Source organism: Thunnus albacares, chromosome 15 (genome assembly GCF_914725855.1).
Source record: "Thunnus albacares chromosome 15, fThuAlb1.1, whole genome shotgun sequence".
NCBI lineage: Eukaryota > Metazoa > Chordata > Actinopteri > Scombriformes > Scombridae > Thunnus > Thunnus albacares.
In genome coordinates, this window is record NC_058120.1 from 19,906,672 (window position 1) to 19,929,166 (window position 22,495).

A 22,495-nucleotide genomic window follows, 5' to 3' on the forward strand; every position below is an offset into this window, starting at 1 on the left:
TACAAAACTCCTAATATATTATGCAAGCAGACGTGAATCAGGAATACCAGCTCGGTTTAGTGGCAGTGGAAGCAGCTCTGACTTCACTTTGACCATCAGTGGAGTTCAGACTGAAGATGCAGCAGTTTACTACTGTCAGAGTCTCCATAATGTAGGCAGTGACTGGCCGTTCACACAGTGATTTGTAGTCGTACAAAAACCTCCCTCAGTCAGACTGCAGAGACACTGAGCTGTTACAGCAGGAACCGACTGCAGCTGCTGAAGAGGAAGAGACTCTGACACAGACCACTGAACACAGAGCTGACAGTAACCTCACAAGCACAAACCTTAATGCCATCTCTACTTGACTTACAGTCTTACAGTTTTCATTGCTTCATCATCACCATGACCTTGATTTAGAGCAATAGGTCATCCAGCTGCAACAATGTTGTTTATGCCCCAAAATCTGGATTTCAAGACTAACTGCTAACTTTTTCAGCTCAAACCACCTAAAGTACCCGAATGCCAATCAACATTTTGCTCTTGTGCCTGAGCCATCGGCCTTGTTCTCACCACTGCTGTAGTAACAACTTTGATTAAAACAAATCATTCACACTTACTCTGATACATACAAGCCAATAACAATGCCCTTAATATGCTTTTTCTGTCATTAATTTCTGCTGATAAATGAAAGATTTGTTTCTGTCTGCAGGATGCAGCGGTCAGGTGACTGTGACTCAACCTCCAGTAGTGACATTTACTCCAGGATCCACTGTCACTCTGACCTGTAAAACCAACCCGGCTGTTTATAGAGATAGTGATGGAGATGAAGCTATGTCCTGGTATCAACAGAAATCTGGACAGACTACAAAACTCCTAATATATTATGCAAGCAGACGTGAATCAGGAATACCAGCTCGGTATAGTGGCAGTGGAAGAAGCTCTGATTTCACTTTGACCATCAGTGGAGTTCAGACTGAAGATGCAGCAATTTACTACTGTCAAAGCATTCATCAAATAAACAGTGCTAATGTCTTCACACAGTGATTTGTAGTCGTACAAAAACCTCCCTCAGTCAGACTGCAGAGACACTGAGCTGTTACAGCAGGAACCGACTGCAGCTGCTGAAGAGGAAGAGACTCTGACACAGACCACTGAACACAGAGCTGACAGTAACCTCACCAAGCAGAGAAAACTTATTCACATCAATATATTGGCAAATAGTTTATTTCAGACTGATTTAAGAGATTTTTGCAAACAAGACATAAATCACTAATTACATCATGATGCTCTCTTCACATTCATCCTCAGCAGCAGAGCTCTGAACATTAATAAATCACATATTTAATTAATGATTTTCACCTTCATGAAAATCCATACACCACACACCTGTTAATGAACACAAAGTTATATGAAGATGTAAAAACGTGAATATTTGCAACATAAAAAAAGGATGACGTCAAAGTTTTGTAAATTAATTTTAAAGTTTTGATGATCTCTCACTCCTCCTCATTTCTGCTCTTTCTGTTTCACAACAACAGGTGTGTGTTTGCCTTCTTAAATGTATTTTGCATGACTTTCATGCATCACTGCTCCTCAGAGTTTAAGTTCTTGTGTCACAGAGAGTCTGAACTGTTTTCATGCACTCACACTGAAAACTGCATCAGGATGATGTCGCCAATAACTCTGCTGGTCATGTTGGGTTTTCTGAGTCAGGGTGAGAGATTCTGAAAATATTTTGGTGTAAATCCAGTCTGTGTTCTCCCTTTTACTTTTGCTTAAATGTCTTTTCTATTTTTCTCTTCTCTTATGTTATAAATTCACGTTCCAAAGGATGGTAAAAGTTCTACTCAAGATTCATATTTAATTTTTCATTTCAGAGTCTTCTGCCAACAAATTTCTGACTCAGACTGACAAATTCAAGTCTGTTAGTCTTGGAGGGACGGTGACCATCAGCGCCACAGGGAGTTCAGATATTGAAAATGATCTCAGTTGGTACCTTCAGAAACCTGGACAAGCCCCCAAACTTCTTATATATTTAGCATCAACTCTAAACTCAGGAACTCCATCTCGATTCAGTGGCAGTAGATCTGGTTCTGGCTACACTCTGACCATCAGTGGTGTTCAGGCTGAAGATGTTGGAGATTACTACTGTCTTGGCTTACATACTGGTAACACGTTCACACAGTGATTTAGAGTCGTACAAAAACCTCCTTCAGTTTGACTGAAGTGAAAACGGCCTGCTGCAGCTGCAGAGGGTTGATGAAGAGACTGTGATGAGGATAACTGGTGGAGTGAACACAACACTGTGACTCTGACACACAAGAGTCATCAAGCAGAACCGCAGTGAACCCAAATAAAAGTAAAACAAACTGAAAGATGCTCTTACATTTACAGTTAAAACTTCAATTCTTGTCAGTTAATTCAATCTCTTTATGAGTAAGCTGGAAACATTTAGCTCTTGTTAATTTCAGCCACTGATAGAAACAAATATTTGACAGATTTTCAACCAATAGCTGCACAAAATGATACAACTACAGCCCAAAGGTAAATAAACATTTTAAGGATCCAAAGGATTTCATACCTATAATTATTGTCACAAGTAAATTAAAGAGCTGCAATCTCCTATACTATTAGGTATACTTTGATATCAAGTATGATGATATTGTGATGATTAAGAAGTTATTTTTCATATATGTTAAAGGAAATACTGACAATGACTCATTATAATCAACAGTTTTATTGAATAATGGTTCAATGTTCATGTCATATTTTAAATGATGAATAATTTGTCTTGGAGTGAAACCAAGAATATTCAGTTTCATTTGAAAAGTAATGAACATAAAGCAGAATATAAGGAAGATCAGTATTAGAAAGCAACATGCACATTAAAACAGTGAGTAGAGAGATGTGAAACTTGCAGAAACAGCTGAACAGAGAAGATCTGTAGCTTCATCAAGATCTCTAGCAAAGAAAAAGAAGCATCATTTCCAGACAGGAAGTGTTGCTGAAGCTCTACTCTGAGCAGTGGTCAGGGTCCAGGGTTTGAGTGACGGGGGTCTGTCCACTCAGACTGGCCTCACAGCTCACTGAGCCCACCTTCCTCCACTGGTCTGCAGAGAGGCTCAGGGTGCCGCTGATATGGTGTAGCTAAATGGTGTTTGTACTCGTAATTTTGAGATTTAAAGAAATGAATCCACTGAAAAGTCACTTTATTTTCTGCTAAAACTGGATAACTAACACTTAACCAAATGTACAAAATGTTTTTTTATTGATGTGGCTTTAAATTTTTTCTTGAATCAAAACAATTTGCATCATTTTTCTGAAAGTTTGTACAAGTGACAGCAAAACAGGTTGATTTTCCCTGAAACAAATTCAGATTGTGAACATGCTACATATTTGAGACAATGTTAAATAAACACAACATTTCTAAATAATCATATGTTACAGAATGAGTATATAGTGTATTTGTGAAACCTTGTATGTAAAAAAAAATAAGTAAATAGATACCAACCACTCCCATTCAAACAAATGTTGTAAATCCTCAAACTTGTTTCCAAAAGAAGTTATTTTATTCCATTAAGATCATAGATGGTGTAAATCCAAACAGTATTTCTCCTGATTTTGTGTCCCACGTTGCCTTCAGTCTGTTGAGAGCAGAGAAATCATTTCCATAGAGAGGAGGCTTTGCATCGTCAGCTGATCCTCCAGTGAACTGAGAAGGTTTATAGTCCTGTGAGTTCAACACTGCAGGACTCAGATCTGTCAGTCAACACAGCAGAAAGCACAACCACCATGACTCTCATCACCATCCTCATCTGGACGCTGGCCTGCTGCTGTTTTACAGGTTCATTCACTCAGCAACATTTCAAACATGATGTGTTTCCTTTTCTGTCATTTATTTCTGCTGATAAATGAAAGATTTGTTTCTGTCTGCAGGATGCAGCGGTCAGGTGACTGTAACTCAACCTCCAGAAGTGACATCTACTCCAGGATCCACTGTCACTCTGACCTGTAAAACCAGCCAGGCTGTTTATAGATATAGTGATGGAGATGCTATGTCCTGGTATCAACAGAAATCTGGACAGGCTCCAAAACTGCTAATAAAATTTGCAAGCACACGTGTATCAGGAACACCAGCTCGGTTTAGTGGCAGTGGAAGCAGCTCTGACTTCTCTTTGACCATCAGTGGAGTTCAGGCTGAAGATGCAGCAGTTTACTACTGTCAGAGTCTCCATAATGTAGGCAGTAACTGGCCGTTCACACAGTGATTTGTAGTCGTACAAAAACCTCCCTCAGTCAGACTGCAGAGACACTGAGCTGTTACAGCAGGAACCGACTGCAGCTGCTGAAGAGGAAGAGACTCTGACACAGACCACTGAACACAGAGCTGACAGTAACCTCACCAAGCACAAAATATGTATTCACTCCACTACATAGAGTAAGTTTATTTCTTGTCATTTTTCTAGAGATTTTAAACATCTATTGACACTACGTCATGTTTTTTTCACATTTACTCTAGCTCTGAAAAATGTTTTCTGATCACATATTTCAGTCATGATTTTTTCCTCACTGAAAATCTAATTCCAAAATATATTTTTCAAATATTTTGTCATGATATAAACTTGATTTCTTTACATGTTCTCATTACTTTATTATTTCACTTTCATTATTTATCAGTGCAAGCTTTATTAGCAAAAACGTTAATCATCAACAGGACAGTTATTAAGCACACTCACATCTAGCTGCTGAGCTACACACATTACTCTCTAAGTTGTTGTTGTTCTTTGTCACACAAAGCTTCAGTTTACTCTACAGACATTAAAACTCATATTGATCAGATGAGCAGGTGTGTTCCTCCTGCTCCCCCGAGACACAGCTCCTGTCCTGGGCTTCAGCCAGCCCCTCTAGCCCTTACACTGGCTCCTGTGGACGGACTTGGTCTGGCTGTGGTCCTGATGGAGGACCTTGCAGGAGTACACCTCTCCTTCCATCCAGCGCTCCTGGCTCAGGCTCAGGATGCTGCTGCTGCTGTAGCGTCCGCTCTTCTCCTCCTCTGAGCTGCTCAGGACCCCCTCTGTCACCTCTCTACCGTCCACCTCCCAGCTCACCACGGCTCCCTGAGGAGGTGTAGCCGGTCAGCAGGCAGGCCAGCGTGGCCGAGCCCCCAGAGAGCTGCTGAGAGGAGGGGGGAAGCAGAGAGACTGAGGGCCTGACCGTGGGGCCAGCTGGAGGGGAGAGCAGAGACACACAAGGAGCAGATTAACTTCTACTGTAGGACAGACAGCTGAGTTATGATACATGACAGAGGTTAACAATGCTGTGGATTAACTGTGTGTGTGATATAAAGACATGACAAGGTTAGCTTCAAAAAATCATCCATCAAAGAAAACTGAATTTAATCTAACGACACAACAAATGGTGGAAGTAACAAAGACTATTAACAGTAAAGTTCTATAGACATTTCTGGGAAATATGTTGAGAAGTATATTCTGTTCATTATTGATTATCAATTTCAAATGTAACTCACTGACACATTCAAACATAACAAAATTATGTTATTCATTGCTGTTACTTTCAGATTGATTTGATTGAATGAATAGAAGATGAATTTAACAGAATTAGCAGAAATTTACACGTAAAGAAAACAAACAACTGGAACTTTGCCATCATGAAATAAAGTATGATGTTCACATTGAAAACAGATATAGGTATAAATAATTTACAGTTTTATACTTATACGAAATGATCTTTTACTTAAATTAAGTTGTTTTCAAAATGCTTATTTGTCTTTGAAAAGTTCAGCAATAATTTATAAACATCCTAAACTAATTGGAGCCCTTGTTTTTCTTTTTTATGTAATTTTAATGTCTTCTGTTTTTTGTTTATATACATTGGTATTAAATTTTTTCCAAATGATGATAAAATTTCCATAAAACCAAAATCATTTGTATCTCTCTCACAACACTTTTCTTTTCTCATGGGCTGAACTGTCAGAGTGCTCAAACACCAGCAGTGTGTCTAATATCACATTTTCAACAATTACAGATAAATCACGCTTACTTGTCACGATGAGTTTGGTTCCTCCATCAAACGTGTTCCACAGTGATTTAAGCCAGTTAAGATGTCGTACAAAAACCTCGGTCACACAACAGCGAGCACAGAGCGCACAAATTCAATTTCATTTAGGATAAAATTCAACTAAAAAAAAAATAACACTGGCAGTATGAATACTCCAAGTAATACATGTAACAAGACTGCCCAGAACCACAGTACATTTTCAAAAGTGGAAAATTACAATACTACTACTACTACTATGACTACTACTACTAATAATAGTAATAATAATAAATAGAGGAAAGTTATTGAGTTTGGATATTGGTATTGGTATTATTTGTGTTTATTTACTTTGCTGGGTACTGTATTTCAAGCTAAAATGTACTAAAAGAAAAAATGTTTGTTTTTTTTTTTTTTTACATTGACCCAAACCCATTATCAACTTATTTGAAGTAGCACCTACTACAGGCCTTTTTACACAGAGGACATTTTGACATGCCACAATGGGAAAAGCATAGGTGTAAATAATCAAATGAATGATGGCTGAATTTCATTTAGCTGCTTCAGTTTCAGGGTCCTGATATTGTGCACACTGACTCATTGTCACACTGTCATGGCTTACTAGGACATTTGAATAGAACAGAGGCACCATTAATGTTATTCATAACATTTATGCTTTTCCTAATATGTCTTCTGTGAAGAATGCCTACTATACGGTACTTCAGTTAATGCATCAATGATTAATATTTCTGAAAAGGATCAGTCATAATAAGTGTTTTTGTCAGTGACACTTACAGTTAAGTAATTATTATTTCTTCTCCTTAAAGCTGCACTATTTTTTAGTTAAAATGTGCTCCCAAGCATATTGCAAGTCACATTTTGAATGCATGGATTTCAAAAATATTAATGTATCTATGTATTCTATCACCAAACAGTTTCCTCAACCTTGCTATAGCTGCATTGAATCCCAATGCAAAGCAGAAATGAAACTGTGATTTACATGAACACGAGAGTCACAATTTGTCCCTTAAGAATAAAATAGCTCCAGATGTTCAACCCAACCCTAATTTGTTTTCCAATTTTCAGCACTGTACAATAAAAGGTGATAAAGAAGCTGCAAGATTAGGAATGAATACATAAAATATTTATCTTACAGTATCTCCCAGAACACAAATGGAAAGTGAACATGAAATGCAAAATGCTATTAAATCACATGCATGGCAGGTAATTTTTGTTTTCATCTAGTGTCATCATGAAGTCAAAGTTTCCATTCAGACAATACTTTGCTTTATAACTAAATATTGCTAAACTAAAGACGTTACCCATCAACCTCAGCTGTACTTTGTGTTTAGTGCTAATTAGCAAATGTTAGCATGCTAAGATGGTGAACATGGTAAACACTATAACTGCTTGGCATTAGCAATGTCATTTAGAGTGCTGATGTAGCATTTAGCTCAAAATACAGGCTCACAGAGATGCCGGCTTTTAAGAATGTTCTTGCAATGAACTTGCCTTTGGTGCAGTTAAAGGATGGGTTCACAATTTTTCATGTCTGTCCTAAAACAATATTCAGGTGCCCAAATGAACACTGAAACAGGTTTTTCTTGCTGTAATCATTCCTCCTGTTCATACTGGGCATTAAAAGATCCCTTTATAATGTGCTTCCAATATAAGTGATTGAGGATTTTGAAGCTTCGTTTTGTGGAGCTTCAGGAGTCCAAATTGGTCAAATCAAGTAGATATCTTTCAACATTTTTAGTGCCAAATTTGCAGTTTCTGTTTCTATCCTTCTACTGCAGCTCAACAGGGAAACACTGTCCGAGGAAACACAAAGAAAATAAGATATCCACTTAAATTAACTAAGTGACTGCTGGTGCATCATATTAGATTTAGATAACATTTTAAGTACATTATTTAACAAACTGAGAATTTTGTTTCCTCCATCACTTCCATTGTAAGAGTATTTGAAAGGGATCTTTTAATGGCCAGTATCAGCAGGAGGAAAACCTGTTCCACTGTCATATGAGTACCTGACTATTGTTTCAAAGCAGACTGGAAAAATTGTGAACCCGTCCTTTAAGAGTGCGAGAGAAAGTGTGTGTGTGTGTGTAAGGGAGGTACTCTGAAGTTTTTTTGTTTGTTTCGTTCTTTTTGTTTTTTTTTTCTGTGGAAAACCGAAACAAGGGGGAAACAAAAGTGGTTAAGGTTATAGCTCTGGTGTTATGTTTGGAAACTAGAATTAGTTTCAGATTTTGGGTTAAATTTAAATTTGGTTGATTGTTAATCTTCAAGCTAAATTCACAGAATTTGTAGGGATTAAGGCTAGGAAATTAAGATTTGACAGAAACAAAGCTCACAAATAACAAACAAGGACAACAGTCTCTAAGTGTGTGTGTGTGTGTGTGTGTGTGTGTGTGTGTGTGTGTGTGTGAGCCCTTTTGTACCATTTGCTGCGTGCATTGTTCATGACGAGGATTACATGTTATTGGATTGGTTACGAGTGACGTAGGCAGACATTGTCTGACAGGAGAGAGTCAAGTTTGGATATGTTCCCAGGTCAGCACTATGACGTAGGTAGACTACAGAATTAACAAACATGCAAACATCACACCACTGATAACAATGGCATGCCATGTTTTCTGCAACTGTAGCTGATATTTCAATGTTAAAAATATTCTCATTCATCTTTAAGTTTAATTTCCTTTTATCTAGTACCATACATAAATACATCTGATTCCACCCATTAAAGATTTAATTACAGCTGGAATATACAGAATACACCATGTTGACATGGCTGTGATAGTATTTCTCTTGTCTAGAGCAGAAATACAAACACATTCTCTCCAACAGCCTGATGGTTTTAAGTTCACACTGACCCCTTCAAGTTCATTTAAGACTGCTTCTCAGCCAATAAGGCATTTATTTACCAGCTAGTCCTGACTTTAAGGCGTGTCAGTGCACGCCCTGACCTCTGTACAGACGACACAGCCTAACGTCATGGCAAGATCAAAGGACAAGAAAGTGTCAGGGCATGTCCTGAACACTGAGGACTGATGCTGGTGTCTTACCTTTAGCCTCTCATAATCCCCCCTGTGCAGTGCAACTCCACTTAGATATATATATCTATAGATAGATAGATAGATAGATAGATAGATAGATAGATAGATAGATAGATAGATAGATAGACAGACAGACAGACAGACAGATAGATAGACAGACAGACAGACAGACAGACAGACAGACCAATAGACAGATAGATAGATAGATAGATAGATAGATAGATAGATAGATAGATAGATAGATAGATAGATAGATAGGTAGCGGTATTGTAGGTAAAAGAAACAAATACAAATAAAGGCTAACTTATATACAGCTCAAACAGAAAACATAAATAGAATAACTAAAAATAGAATAGAGACTAGAGATATAACCATAACTATAATATACCATTTGCTGAGTATACACTGTTCAATGATGTTAATATGCTATAGTACACTATAAATTAGTGCAAGTCAGAAGGATATTGCTAAGGTAGTAAGGTGCATGATTGTCCATGGATGTTAGAATAAAGCGCACATTGATACTTGAATTATTTACACAATGTATGTATATATGCAACAATATAAACAGACAGTACTTTAAAGATTATCAAAATGTGAATCTGAAATTTAACAGATATGATGGATAATTTAATAAAATCAAAGTACAGGTGAGAAGTCATTCCTGACACAGAGGAGAGTTATTAAACAGACTGATGGCAGAAGAGAAAGTCTCTGACTGAAAGTGCTCCACTGTTTGAACAGCAGGTCATGGTGGGGATGCGAGATGTCTTCCATGATGTTTAACAGTTTGTGCAGCATCCTCCTCTCCACAACCAGCTCCAGTGTATCCCGGGGATTCCCCAGCACAGAGCCTGCCTTCCTGATCAGTTTGTTCAGTTTGTTAGTGTCCCTGGCTCTGATGCTTCTGCCCCAGCAGGTAGCAGCGAAGAACATTGTACTTGCTACAACAGACTGGTAGGATGTACGTTAGCATTGCAGGTAGATGTCCCTTGTCACTTATTCAGTCCAACAACTTGCTTAGATTTCTCTTATTCAAAATGCCTTTCACTCACTTTTGTCTTGTGAGTAAGTGTAATCTAATCAGCTATTAACTAAAAACACTAATTGGAGGATTCAGGGCATACACCACATGTTAGTAAAAGTTGGGGGTGCTTATGACTTTGTGCACATGAGAGTTCACAGAGGTCAAAGCTCCTGTTTGAATGGACATGGAGGCAGGTAGTAATAAGTCATAATGAGCTATGAATGGAATCAGTCTTGTGTTCAGTCTCCTTAAGCCTGAGTGGCGGGGAAGGAGGCTCTGTTAGCATGGGATAGGGATAATCCTTTTAGGGAACGCTTTACCAAGAATCAGTTAGTCAACGCTTCCTCTCTCAGACTGGATGACCTCCTCATTCAGTGCGAGACCAGACCGACTTTTGATCAGATTCACTGGCTACCATCTGCCTCTGATCTTGTGGAGTAAATAGTGATCAACATTGCTCACCAGGAGATTCGGGTATCTGTAGTCACTCAGGGGGGAGGGGGGGTATCTGGGATACGGACCGAGCCTGAATCAGGATGGAGACCTTGAAGAAGAAGCTGAAGAGCATTGTGTCAATGAAATTCAGGGTGTACGTGAGGGACTACTGCAAGAGGAACGGCCTGCTGACACTCTCAGTGTTTGCTGTAGTGACGGGCTGTGTGCTTGGATTTGTCCTCAGGTCGTTCAACCTGTCCACACAGGTATGTATGGATGGATGGATGGATGGAAGGATGGATAGAAATTCAATGTAATTTTGTTGGATTTTTTTTAACACCATGTGCAAGTTAACATAACATTTAGAATGGGAAGTAACAGCCAGTCTGTCCTATTAACTTCTTTTGTGCACTGAGATTTCTGTTAAAGCCAGTTATGCCATAGTGAATGTGAAAAATGATAGAGGCGAAAAATCAGGTATAACATGGAACCAGATGTGTCAGAGGAAGACAAAGCAGCTATAATCAATGTTGGATCACATATTTACCTGTATGTGAAAGGTGTTGCTAGTAGTGCTGAACCCACAGAGAATAATCACCCATCTCTGCGGTTCCCCTCAGCTGCAAGGAGATTAGTATTGTCTTTTAACCCACTGTTTTGGTTTACAGCCCACAGCTTTACCGTTTTGGTTCACTCTCACAGCTCTCATAGCATCATTTTTGGTCATAACAGGTAGCTGTTTACAGCGAAAAGGCTCATAAACCAACGATCCTGCCCAGTGCCAAAGCATTTAGCAGCTAAAGAGACACATTTTTTTCAGTAGTTGGTGGAGACCAAAAACAAAGCTCAAAGGAGAGTGAATATTTGACTAATGCTTGGTGCACACTAGAGGATTTTCAAATCTCAACTGATTTTAAAAATGTGGGAGACCAGAGACACCAGATTTAAATGATTTTTAAATATTACCATCATAAGAATGCACACACCTGATGATTCAGTCAAGATGCACACAGTTGGCGTTTATACCAAACGATTTCGGAGTGGCGATTCCAGGGACTTGGGATCTCACAGAAACTTGTGTGATCAAAGATAACTTCAGAGAAAAACAAATATGTCATCGCCAGCACTTGTGTGTGCTATGTTTTGCGCTGAAAAAAAAGAAAAAAACGGGATGACGTCATGGCTGGCTTGGGAGACAAAAGTCCTATTCATGCTGTTGGCAGCCATGTTTCTGTTCTACATAAGAACGTAAGATCCAGTTGGTGATGCTTCCCGGTCAGCTCGCTCTCATTGACTATTGTGGGTCTCTGCTCAATATTCCATCGCTGTTCCTTTCACACTACAGGATTTCAAGTCGTAAATATCAAATATGTTATACTACAGGATAATTTCGGCTGATATCTGTTTAGATCAGCCTTAAATTGGGAACACCCATGCAATTGTCAGAAGGGGCAAATCAGGCCCAAAATCCGCCCAATTATCCTCTAGTGTGGGGCCAGCACTATATTTGATATGTGGACAGACACATGACTCTTGCTGCCAGATGTGTAAACAGGCAACAGTTTGCTTATGCCATATCAACCCAGAAGATGATGTCAGTGTTGTACTCACAGTTTGTTTCTGCTGCCCCCAAGTGGCCAAAAATATATCTTATATATATCTTATTTTTTAAATGTGATTTGTATATGGTCAGGATATAAAATGCTCTAAATGGACCAAGTAGTTTATATATTTTGATTAGTGTCAAGTGTACTCAGTAATGTAAACTTGTGTGCTGGTAGCAACCCATAAAACACACAGTATCCTCATCTACTGAGCAAAGAAAGAATCTGTGAAATAAAAATAGCAAATTACCAGACCTGTACCATTTGATCTTAAACAGCATTCATAAACAAGGCTGTGCAATTATGTTTACTAAGTTAAAGCAGTCACAATGCACACAAATTCACACATATAAAGCTTCAAGATGATTGGATACATTAATAAAGAAGCAATTTTAATGTTAAGAAAAAAAATATAGCCGTATGATTGATTGATTGATCTATTTAGTCAGATCAGTATGGACGTACCACTTAAATGAGATAAATAAAAAATGCAAAAATGATTTGGCAAAAATAATTGAAAAGAGAACTGTGTTTGACTTCAATTCCAACTGGATAAAATATCATTCAAATTTCACAAAGGGGTTCGATTTATTTATGTTTCTCTCTCACGCAGGCCAAGATCTACTTCTCCTTCCCTGGAGAACTACTGATGAGGATGTTAAAGATGTTGATTCTGCCCCTCATCACCTCCAGGTACAAAAAAATCCTCACTGAGTTGAAAAACAACTGCAAACAGTGTTTTGAACATGTAATATATCACATTCTGTTTTGCCCTTGTCAGACAAACACTATGAATGCATCACTCTTCTGAACTTATTACAACTGTATGATTAAGCGTCAACCATACAAAACATCCCATACCATGAAGACTGTGCAGGCATAATTTTATAATTTTATTCCTCAAAGACCTGAGGCAGCTAAGAATTAATTAAAGGAATTCCTCACTCAGAAATTGTTACACTTGTATTAATTATTCACATCCTCCTACCTGGAATGCTGGATGAAAAGTTTGTTTGCATGCCTTCATGGACACTTGTTGATCTAAAGCTCCATTGTCAAAGTAGAAACGTACCAATTTCATGTAACACTCTAGGTTATAGGAGGTGGCTGATTGCTAAAATATATATTTTGGGGGAAGTACTCCATTTGTAGGGAGAAATGTGGGGTGTCTTGATGGTTCACTTGGCGAAGGTTAATGTACACTTGTTGAACATTGACTCCTCTTCAGTTTAAAATAACAAACATGCTGATTATAACATGAGTAAATCTACATCCAGCAAATGAATGCTGTTACTAGGATAACGCTTGACAACTGATATCATTGACCTCTTTTTGATATTGTATGAAATGTCAAATTCATATATATGACATCCATCAAAGTCAGCCACAACAAAAAGTTGCTCACAATTATATCTTAAGATTTCTTTCGAACTAATCTTTTGTGACGCTATAATCAAGATCATTTGTAGTATTTACACTCAATAGTTGACCAAAAAAAACATTTTTTTCTACCAATTGATGAAAGTATTAACCAACAATCAGTCAAGTCATAGTTTCCCAGTTGATACTTCCCAGTTTTAACCAGTTAATTGGTATAAATCACACATCTCCTGTTTTCCAATCCAGTCTTATGTCTGGCCTGTCAGCCATGGATACGAGAGCTAGTGGTCGGCTGGGAGTCTTGACCATCACCTACTACCTGTGGACGACCTTCATTGCTGTCATCGTTGGCATCGTTTTGGTGCTCATCATTCACCCGGGGACGGGCTCAGAGAAGGAAGGCCACCATGCAAGTTCAGGGCCTGTTATGACCTCTGCTGATGCTCTGCTAGACCTCATCAGGTAAACATTCACAGACACAAGAGCTATCACACTTTGACAAAGTGTTTATAGTGACAGGAACGCTATCATTCAAACTTTTCCCTCCTGGAACCCTGTGGAGCTCCCTCCACAGGGTCACAAGATAAATATGAGGGGTTGTGAGATGATTAATAAGTAGTAAAGATGTTAAAACAAAGTTATGCAACAAAAGTGTTCATTTTTTGGACCTTCCTCTAATCTTTTTGTAAAATACTATATAATTTCAACTCATACATCTGAAATGTGAGCGAGAAAGAGGCCCCAAGACATGAAATGAGTCAAAAGCCAAAAAGGTTGGGGGGCTATTTTCTTTTAAAAAAATCTGCACATGCAGAATAATTAGTAAATGCAAATAAATATAGTGGCATAATTCAGAAAGTTGCACAAAATAGAAAAAATTGAAATATAAATACCTAAAATTGTACTTAGATAATGATTAAGACATGATTCATAATGAAATACTAAGAGTAACAAAGTAACGGTCTTCAGTCAACTCTTAAGTCAAGATGTTCTGCTTTTTAAGTGTTTTATAATCTTTAAAGTCGATCTACTGCACTGTCCTTATAAGCCGGATACAAGCATTTGTCAGAGTCAACAAACAACCAAACCAGACTTCCCCTTTAGAAACAATAAGAAGACAATCTGACATACTTAGGGTGTCTTCTATTTTTGGAAAAGATGTGATAACTGGAGAAAGTACTTCCCACCTGCGCTTCGATAAGAATCCCTGTGTGGGCTTTTGAGGAGATTCCAGATTTCCCACTCTATCTTATTAGTGTTATTCTCCAGGATGAGGATTTCCTATGTAACATCCTTTAACACCCAAGGAAAACCAGTATAGACCAATTAAATCCAGTACAGATCCAGTTTAGACCTCTTGAACTCCATTTGCTTCCTCGGGAACAGGAAGCTCCCTAATCACAAACTCTTAAGGGATCAGTTTGATCCTGGGAGCTCACATAATCACAACAAAACAATGCCCTGTCAGAAATCATGAAATTCTCAGCAAGTAAAGATTCCTGAAAAGTGAACTCCAAGGACTCCTAATATTATGATAAACCAAATAAAATGGCAGCACATTTTAATCAGTTATAAAGTAAGAGAGAAAATACATCTAAATCTGAATCTACATCCGATATAGAGGTATTTTTGTGAGCAATGGAAGCATTTTTGTATTAAATTGTCACCAGAAAAGAGTGGAAGTGGAATTTGCTTGTAAAATAGTTGCAGTGTCACTCACATAGGTTGGCTAAGAATAGGGCGTCACTTAATTGGGATCTGTTAATCCTGCACTTTCTTAGAAGGTCCCTGTGCAATGTTACACTCTGTGAGATAGCACCTGCAGTCTGGTGTGTGTGCTCTGGCTTACAGCAGTGCATTTCATGCCAGACATCCACTAATACCCTCCTCTTAAGTCTGATTATTTAAGAGAGGGTGTGTATCCGCTGCTGTAAGCCAAAGGTCAGGTGTACATTTCAAGTCCTCTTACGTGTTTGACAGACTTGAAGCCTGGGTTCATTGACGTAAAGGGTATAAATACAGTCCCAGTACGTGATGCTGGTTGTCCCCTTCCACCTTCCACCTTGTGAACATGTGAAGGCCTCTCTTTGCTTCCTGTGTTGTGTGAAAGTGTAAAATACGTAACAGTGATCCATGTAGGAACAAAAGTCAGACCATTGGTAAATTTACTTAAATACAATACCAGTGGTGGAGGAAGTATTCAGATCCTTCAATTAAGTAAAAGTGGCAATGCCACACAATATATATTTTGCAGGTAAAAGTCTGCTTTGAAAAGTTTTCTTAAGTAACTGAATATACACCATGCAGAAAAAAAAAACATTATTATATATTACAAGATTATTATTATTGTTGAAACATTCATGTGTAATGAGCATTTTACTGTACTTCACTGAGGTGCACCTACGTTTGAGTATTTTATATACTGTTAGGTATAAAACACAATGCATTGTATTTTAAGTTGATCATTTCTTAAGTAACTAGTCGCTATAGCGGTCAAACGAATGTAGTCAAGTAAAAATGATGTCTTCTCTGCCAACAACCAGTGTCAGTCATTAAAACAATATTATCCAGCCAATCAGACACTAGCAGGTAAGACTCATACAGGTAATTATATTTCTTACATGATGCTGGTTGGTCAGAAATTGACCCAAATCTCCATTGAATCTTGTAGTGAGGTTGCTTTACGAACTGGTGTTTCCAACATCAAGGATGAACTTTTGCTCTCATGATAAAAACAGATAAAAAAAAGTCATCAGCTCTTTATTTGCACTGAAGTCGTGAAATATTTACAAATGTGATAAATATGTCTATTTATTGTTTGGAAAATGAGTCATACACAATAGAAAAAAACATTAAAGCTGAATTGTGTGTCACCACAGACATTTGATAGATTTTGTCTGCTGTCTTTTACAGGAACATGATCCCCTCAAATCTAATTGAAGCAACTTTTCAGCAGGTGAGTGGACAAAATAAGGAAACTCATAATGGATTGTAAAATGCTGTTCACAAATTCGATATTTAATATCCTCATATTAACTGTCTTCTGTGGTCGTTCTCTCTCGTCCCACTCCAGTATCGAACAGACCTGGTGCCTATTGTGCAGAACTCCAATGTAAAAGAGTCGCAGGCCAACTACGTGTATGTTATGCCCGACTACCACAACCCTCAACTGGGCCACCCAGTCTTCCTGGAGATCACCCCTGCACCTGACATCAAATACAAGATTGTCCCCAGCACCAGCAAGGGCATGAATGTACTGGGGATTGTCATTTTCTCAGCCACTATGGGTGAGACAATCACACAGTGATAGTGATAGTGATAGTGATATCACTTGAAATATATTATCATATAATTATTGTGGTACCACTTCTTCTTCTTATATTATTATTAGGAGGTGATAAACTCATGACCTTTTTTCAGTTACCAGTCTAAGAAGAAATTTTCAGATCCAATTGTCTACAACTCTCAGACAAACATAATGTAGTAAAAAAGTACAATATTTCCCTCTGAAATGTAGTGGAGTAGAATATAAAGTAGCCAGAAATTGAAATACCCAAGTAAAGTACAAGTATCTCAAGATTGTACTTAAATACAGTACTGGAGTAAATGTACTTAGGTACTTATTAACATTGGTAACAGCAGACGTGATCCAGCCAATGGGGATTTTTCTCCACCTGGAAACCCAAACTTTTCTAAACACCATTCACACTGGAACCATGTCCGTTATTGCTGTCTGTACTGTGCATGTTGTATTATTTATTATTGTATGTATTGTATATATGTATATGTATAACTGATATATAAAGAATTAAGTGAGTGATTTATTAACCATTAAATAAATAAACTCTAAGTATGCGGTACCATAACTACTATCTAAAAACACATGAATGTACCACATGTTCTCAGGTCTGCTGCTGGGGAAGATGGGAGAACGTGGAGCGCCACTGGTCAACGTGTGCCAGTGCATCAATGAGTGCGTCATGAAGATCATTAATGCAGCTATGTGGTAAGGTTGCACTATCTCTCTCACACACAAACACAAACACACACAAACACACACACACACACTATCAAACATACTACTACTGTATCATACACGTGCATCCAAAAAAAGACAGAGAGACTACACAGAGCACAGCCGGATTAAATCTAAAAATAAATGTCACACAGCAACTCAGTGGCGTCTGAAGTGTCCCCGCTCCATCACACGGGAGCTGATTACGGCAGGAGGACGTTTCTGTGAATGGGGCAAGGACGCTTTCATGAATTAGATCTGTGTTAAATAATCTCACACACAAATACAAACGGTTTGTGATGGTTAATAGCAACATCATCATTTGGACACCCAAACATTACACCCATATGTGATTGTTGAATATCTAATTTCAAAACCACGTGTGTTAACATGCTGCTATAACAGTCTCCACTCTTTGGGCAAGGCCTTACACAGGGATTTGCTCTCATTCAGCCTCAAGAGCATTAGTAAGATGGACACTGATGTTGGCTGATAAGGCCTGGCTCACAGTCAGCATTTGACTTAATCCTAAAGGCTTGATGGGGTTGACATCAGGCCAGCCAAGTTCTTCCACACCAAACTGGGAAAGGCATGACTTTATGAACCTGGCTTTGTGCAAAGGAGTATTGTGATGTTGAAACAGGAATGAGCCTCCCCAAAACTGTTGTTATAAAGTTTCAAGATTCAAAGGTTTTATTTGTCACATGTTCATATAACATATGTGTTGAAATGCAAGGTGGCATACTATTAGGGCTGTGCTTGTAAGGTTAGTGTGCAATAAAGAATAATAATCATAATAAGAGTAAAAATTAGAATTAGAAAAATAAATAGAAAAGGCTGTTTTAAAATACTGAAGTATATATTAGCTTAATGTGTAAGTGGACTGTGTATAATATAATTGAATATAATATAGAATATAGAACGTAATTGTTGGACACACACTAATGTCTAACATACAGTATATCATTGTGTGCCCCTTAACTGGAAAGCAAAACCATGATAAAAACAGCTTCTTACCAAAAGTACACATAAGTATGTGAACAAGTACGTTTGGCCATGTATTGCATGAATAAATCACAGATGTTACAGACTAATTACATACTGTCTTTAAAGGAGAACGCCACCAATTTCACATTGAAGTCTGTTTACAGTTCTAGGGGAGTACTACTGCATATGTGAAAAAGAAAAGTTGTGTAAAGCATTTTGTAGCTACAGGGGGAGCAGCACAAACTCTGCTAAATTGTAGTATTTAGCCCTGACCAATGTCAAACTACAAGTTTAAAAAAAAATCTGGGGGTGTGAAGGTAGAAAGAAGTGAACTTACCAAACCTCTGTGACCTGCTCCTGCTCCCAAGCTGTCAAAACTGTCTGACAATCTTAGAGAAGTACTCTTTAAGGAAGTGAAAACCACTGACTGTTTTTGTTGGTCTTAAAGCAGCTAAGCAAAATGTGCACATACAAATACTCAGCCTCTTCTCTTCTCTCGTGTCTTCAGGTACTTTCCCTTCGGCATTGTGTTCCTGGTGGCAGGGAAGGTCCTGGATATGCATGACCCGGCCCACCTTGGAGAAAAGCTTGGCATGTACTTCATCACGGTCCTGTCTGGTCTGTTTGTGCACGGCCTCATCCTGTTGCCGCTCTTCTACTTCTGCTTCACAGGCAAAAACCCCTTCACTTACATCCGAGGGCTGCTGCAGGCTCTTGTCATTGCATTGGCCACCTCATCAAGGTAAGAGGAAAAGGAATTTCTTCATTATGGTAGCCCAGTCTGCCATAGAAATATGTACTGCAACTACATCCAAACACAGGTTAAACAACAGTTCTGATTAGATATATTTGGCATTGAAAGCCAGTGAGTAGTCGATCCTGACCTCCACCATCCATATCCTTCGTTCTCTTTCTCTGCAGCTCAGCCACTTTGCCAATCACCATGAAGTGTCTGTTGGAGAACTGTGGAGTGGACCGGCAGATTGCTCGCTTCGTGCTACCAGTGGGAGCAACCATTAACATGGACGGGACAGCCCTGTATGAGGCAGTGGCGGCCATCTTTATCGCTCAGGTCAATGAGTATGACTTGGACTTTGGTCAGCTGGTCACCATTAGGTGAGAATAAACTCGGTCTCCTGTTGATGATGTGTTTGATATACTGTATGTTACATTGCTAACATCCCGGTTCTTTTCTCATCAGCATAACTGCAACAGCAGCCAGCATCGGGGCAGCTGGAATACCTCAAGCAGGTCTGGTTACCATGGTGATTGTCCTGACCTCCGTGGGGTTACCGCCTGCTGACATCTCCCTAATTGTGGCCATTGATTGGGTTCTGTGAGTCCCACTAAAATGTATTACACCAATAGAGCATCAGTGATTCTTTTAGGGGCTGTTGGGGAAATATGTTAATTTTTTTTTCCATCTCATTCTCAGTGATCGCTTCAGGACGATGATCAATGTTCTTGGTGATGCCTTAGCTGCTGGGATTATGGCTCATTTATGCAAGAAGGACTTTGAGAGGGCTGCTGCTCCAGCCACCCCTACCAATACTGCTGCCAATAACGGAGGTGGCCCCAAACGGGTAAGGAGGACGATTTCTATTTGTTCAGATCAAAGTGCACATGCCTTCATATTGTCATGGCACAGGTAGTACCTGATAGAACTATTTGTTGTTATGTTGATACCCTCGACTGGATCATCATGAAACCATGCACTGAGCACAGCGTTGATTTCAGTTGACATATAGGGAATCTGCCCTCTGACAGGCTCAAATTGATGTTTGGCAACCAATCACTAGAGCAAATGACAATCTGCGACCGTGATGTTATATTATCAACATTTGCACTTACCTGGTTAATTTTTTAAATCTTATAAAGTACATTTCTATTTTATATTATTTATGATCAACTAACTTTTTGGGGACTTGTATTTTGTCAAAATTGTATATTTTGATCATTATGCACCACAATACCAAGGCAAATTCCTTATATGTGCAAACCTACTTGGCAATAAACCTGAGTCTGATTCTGACAAAAGCTAACACAGGTTTAAAAAGTTTAAAAAGTTAGGGTATAAAACATTTGTTACTTCCTTGTACTGACATTTTGGAGTATTTTAATCATTATTAGTGTTCATGTTTGTATTTCTACATAATCTGTCACCCCTTTCATCATACTAGTTGATTATTTTTTCTAATGCATTTGTGTGGTGTTAGATTTTTTTAACAGCTACATGGTTGCAAAAAAAATTGAACTGCTTCAGCTTAGGTGCTTGATTTATAAGCAAAAGAAAAATTGGAAATATTTTTGATGGTCCTAAAATTAAACAAATCACCTACAGTGACCCAGGTAAAATAATGTTCACATTCACATTTGAAAATTTTGAATAGGACAGAAAATGGTACTGCTAATTACATCACCTCCTGATTTTCAGTTTCACAGGCATTTTCTATTCTTTTTGGCTCCATTTTGAGCCTGCTTTCATACAGTTCTAGAAAAACACCCAAACCTTCCCAACCACTTTCACCTGCTTAACTAACTGTACTGTCGTTTGCTTCTTCCCTGCAGAGAGACACAGTAATCTCCTTTGGCAATCAGAGTGTGGCGATGTCTGATGCTCCTCTGATTGCACACCGCTGCGATTACGTGTTTGAGGTGGATGGAGACAACGTCATGGAGAGACCTGTGGCCTGTTACAACCTCTGCCAAGTCTGAGGTGACTTTACAGGATGGACAGCAAGGGATACTGCCTCCTACGGCACGAAGGGGGGGAGGGGAGGATCCCATGGTGTTCTCAGGCCAGAAGACATATGTAGTCCCTCCAGCGTGTTCTGGGTCTGCCCCGGGGTCTCCTACCAGTTGGACATACCTGGGATGCACCACCTCCCACACTAGTTCCGACTCCTTCCCCTCCAGGGAGGTGGCGTCCCACATCCCTAGAACCAGTTATCGATGCCTGGAATCAGCATGCCCAGGTCCCTGTCCCTGCCTGCTGCTCATTTGGCAACACATCCGACCCCAGTCTTTATCCCTGCAGGTGGTGGACCCACAGGGCAGCGACTCTATGCTATTTCTTCGGGCTGTGCCCTACCGGGCCCCATGGGTCAAGGCCTGGCCACCAGACACTCGCTGTCGAGCTCCCCTCTCAGTCCTGGCTCCAGGAAGGTGCCCTGCTCTCCCTCTTCCAGGCGAGATTCCCACATGCCTGAAATGCCGCTTCATTGAGGTCTATGAATCATTCTTGGTCTGGACCTCACCTGGGACCAATTTGCCTTGGGAGACCCTAACAGGGGCTCATTGACCCCGACAACACAGTTCCCAGGGTCACAAGGACACTCAAATCACTCCACCACAATAAGGTGATGATTCTTGGAAGAGAAATTCTGTTAATGAGAGACCTAAATGAGACCAGAGTTTTTTTTGTGGTGTCAGGGTTTAGCGACACAAATGGATTTTGCCTGTGCCATGCCGAAACAGAAAACTTCATTATTTGATATATACTGTATGTCCACATCCAAGTTTGACTGGAGGACAGGAGTTGTGGGGAAATACATTTAGTTTAACATGTTACCTACAGACACTCGCTCAATATTGTCTGAAAGCATCTGCAGCCTTGATAATGTGTCGCAGTTAGTTATAGTGAGATTAGTGTTTATCAGTCAGTGGTGTCACTTAAGACATTCACAGTCCTAATGAAGTTCAACTGTAGGTTTAGACTCCAGTCAAGGTTTTGAGTTGCCTTAACATGATCTCAGTTTTGACAATTAATACTGAGAGCTTGAATGACTTGAAAGTAATATAAACTGATAGACAAGGAGCAATTTACTTTTTTTGAAGTGAACTTTTATCTATGTTAGAGAAGCTATTTATGGAAAAATATTAAAATAAGTAAGTAAAATTTTATTTATATAGCAATTTTTTTTAACAGAGGTTACAAAGTGCTTTACATCAA

At 39.0% G+C, this 22,495-nt stretch overlaps 1 protein-coding gene, 1 pseudogene and 3 gene segments (V, D, J or C); 3 read left to right on the forward strand and 2 right to left on the reverse strand.

The window, feature by feature from the left end:
- The window catches only part of LOC122998180, an 88,746-nt pseudogene that overhangs the window by 12,594 nt on the left and 53,657 nt on the right, over positions 1–22,495 (forward strand).
- LOC122998179 overlaps positions 1–22,495 on the reverse strand; it is a 106,236-nt gene that overhangs the window by 11,543 nt on the left and 72,198 nt on the right.
- The window catches only part of LOC122998174, a 94,726-nt gene that overhangs the window by 2,859 nt on the left and 69,372 nt on the right, over positions 1–22,495 (reverse strand).
- The window catches only part of LOC122998178, a 92,577-nt gene continuing 73,588 nt past the window's right edge, over positions 3,507–22,495 (forward strand). Inside the window, 2 exon segments of the V gene segment in view lie at positions 3,507–3,826; positions 3,919–4,237. Of these exon segments, the coding sequence occupies positions 3,775–3,826; positions 3,919–4,237 (371 nt within the window).
- slc1a8b (solute carrier family 1 member 8b) lies at positions 10,282–21,276 on the forward strand. Its single transcript, XM_044374925.1, has 11 exons — positions 10,282–10,823; positions 12,775–12,854; positions 13,788–14,003; positions 16,455–16,497; positions 16,615–16,828; positions 17,448–17,547; positions 19,052–19,285; positions 19,465–19,659; positions 19,745–19,879; positions 19,979–20,126; positions 21,112–21,276. Exons 1-11 carry the CDS (start codon positions 10,659–10,661, stop codon positions 21,256–21,258), a joined length of 1,677 nt encoding a protein of 558 aa, XP_044230860.1. The 5' UTR covers positions 10,282–10,658; the 3' UTR covers positions 21,259–21,276.

What these genes read in the sequence shown, in the direction of transcription:
- slc1a8b (XM_044374925.1), top strand. Translation starts at nt 10,659, where the DNA reads ATGGAGACCTTGAAGAAGAAGCTGAAGAGCATTGTGTCAATGAAATTC. An exon ending in GCTCTGCTAGACCTCATCAG is followed by an intron (nt 14,004 to 16,454) that starts GTAAACATTCAC and finishes TGTCTTTTACAG; the next exon opens with GAACATGATCCCCTCAAATC. An exon ending in CATTTTCTCAGCCACTATGG is followed by an intron (nt 16,829 to 17,447) that starts GTGAGACAATCA and finishes ACATGTTCTCAG; the next exon opens with GTCTGCTGCTGGGGAAGATG.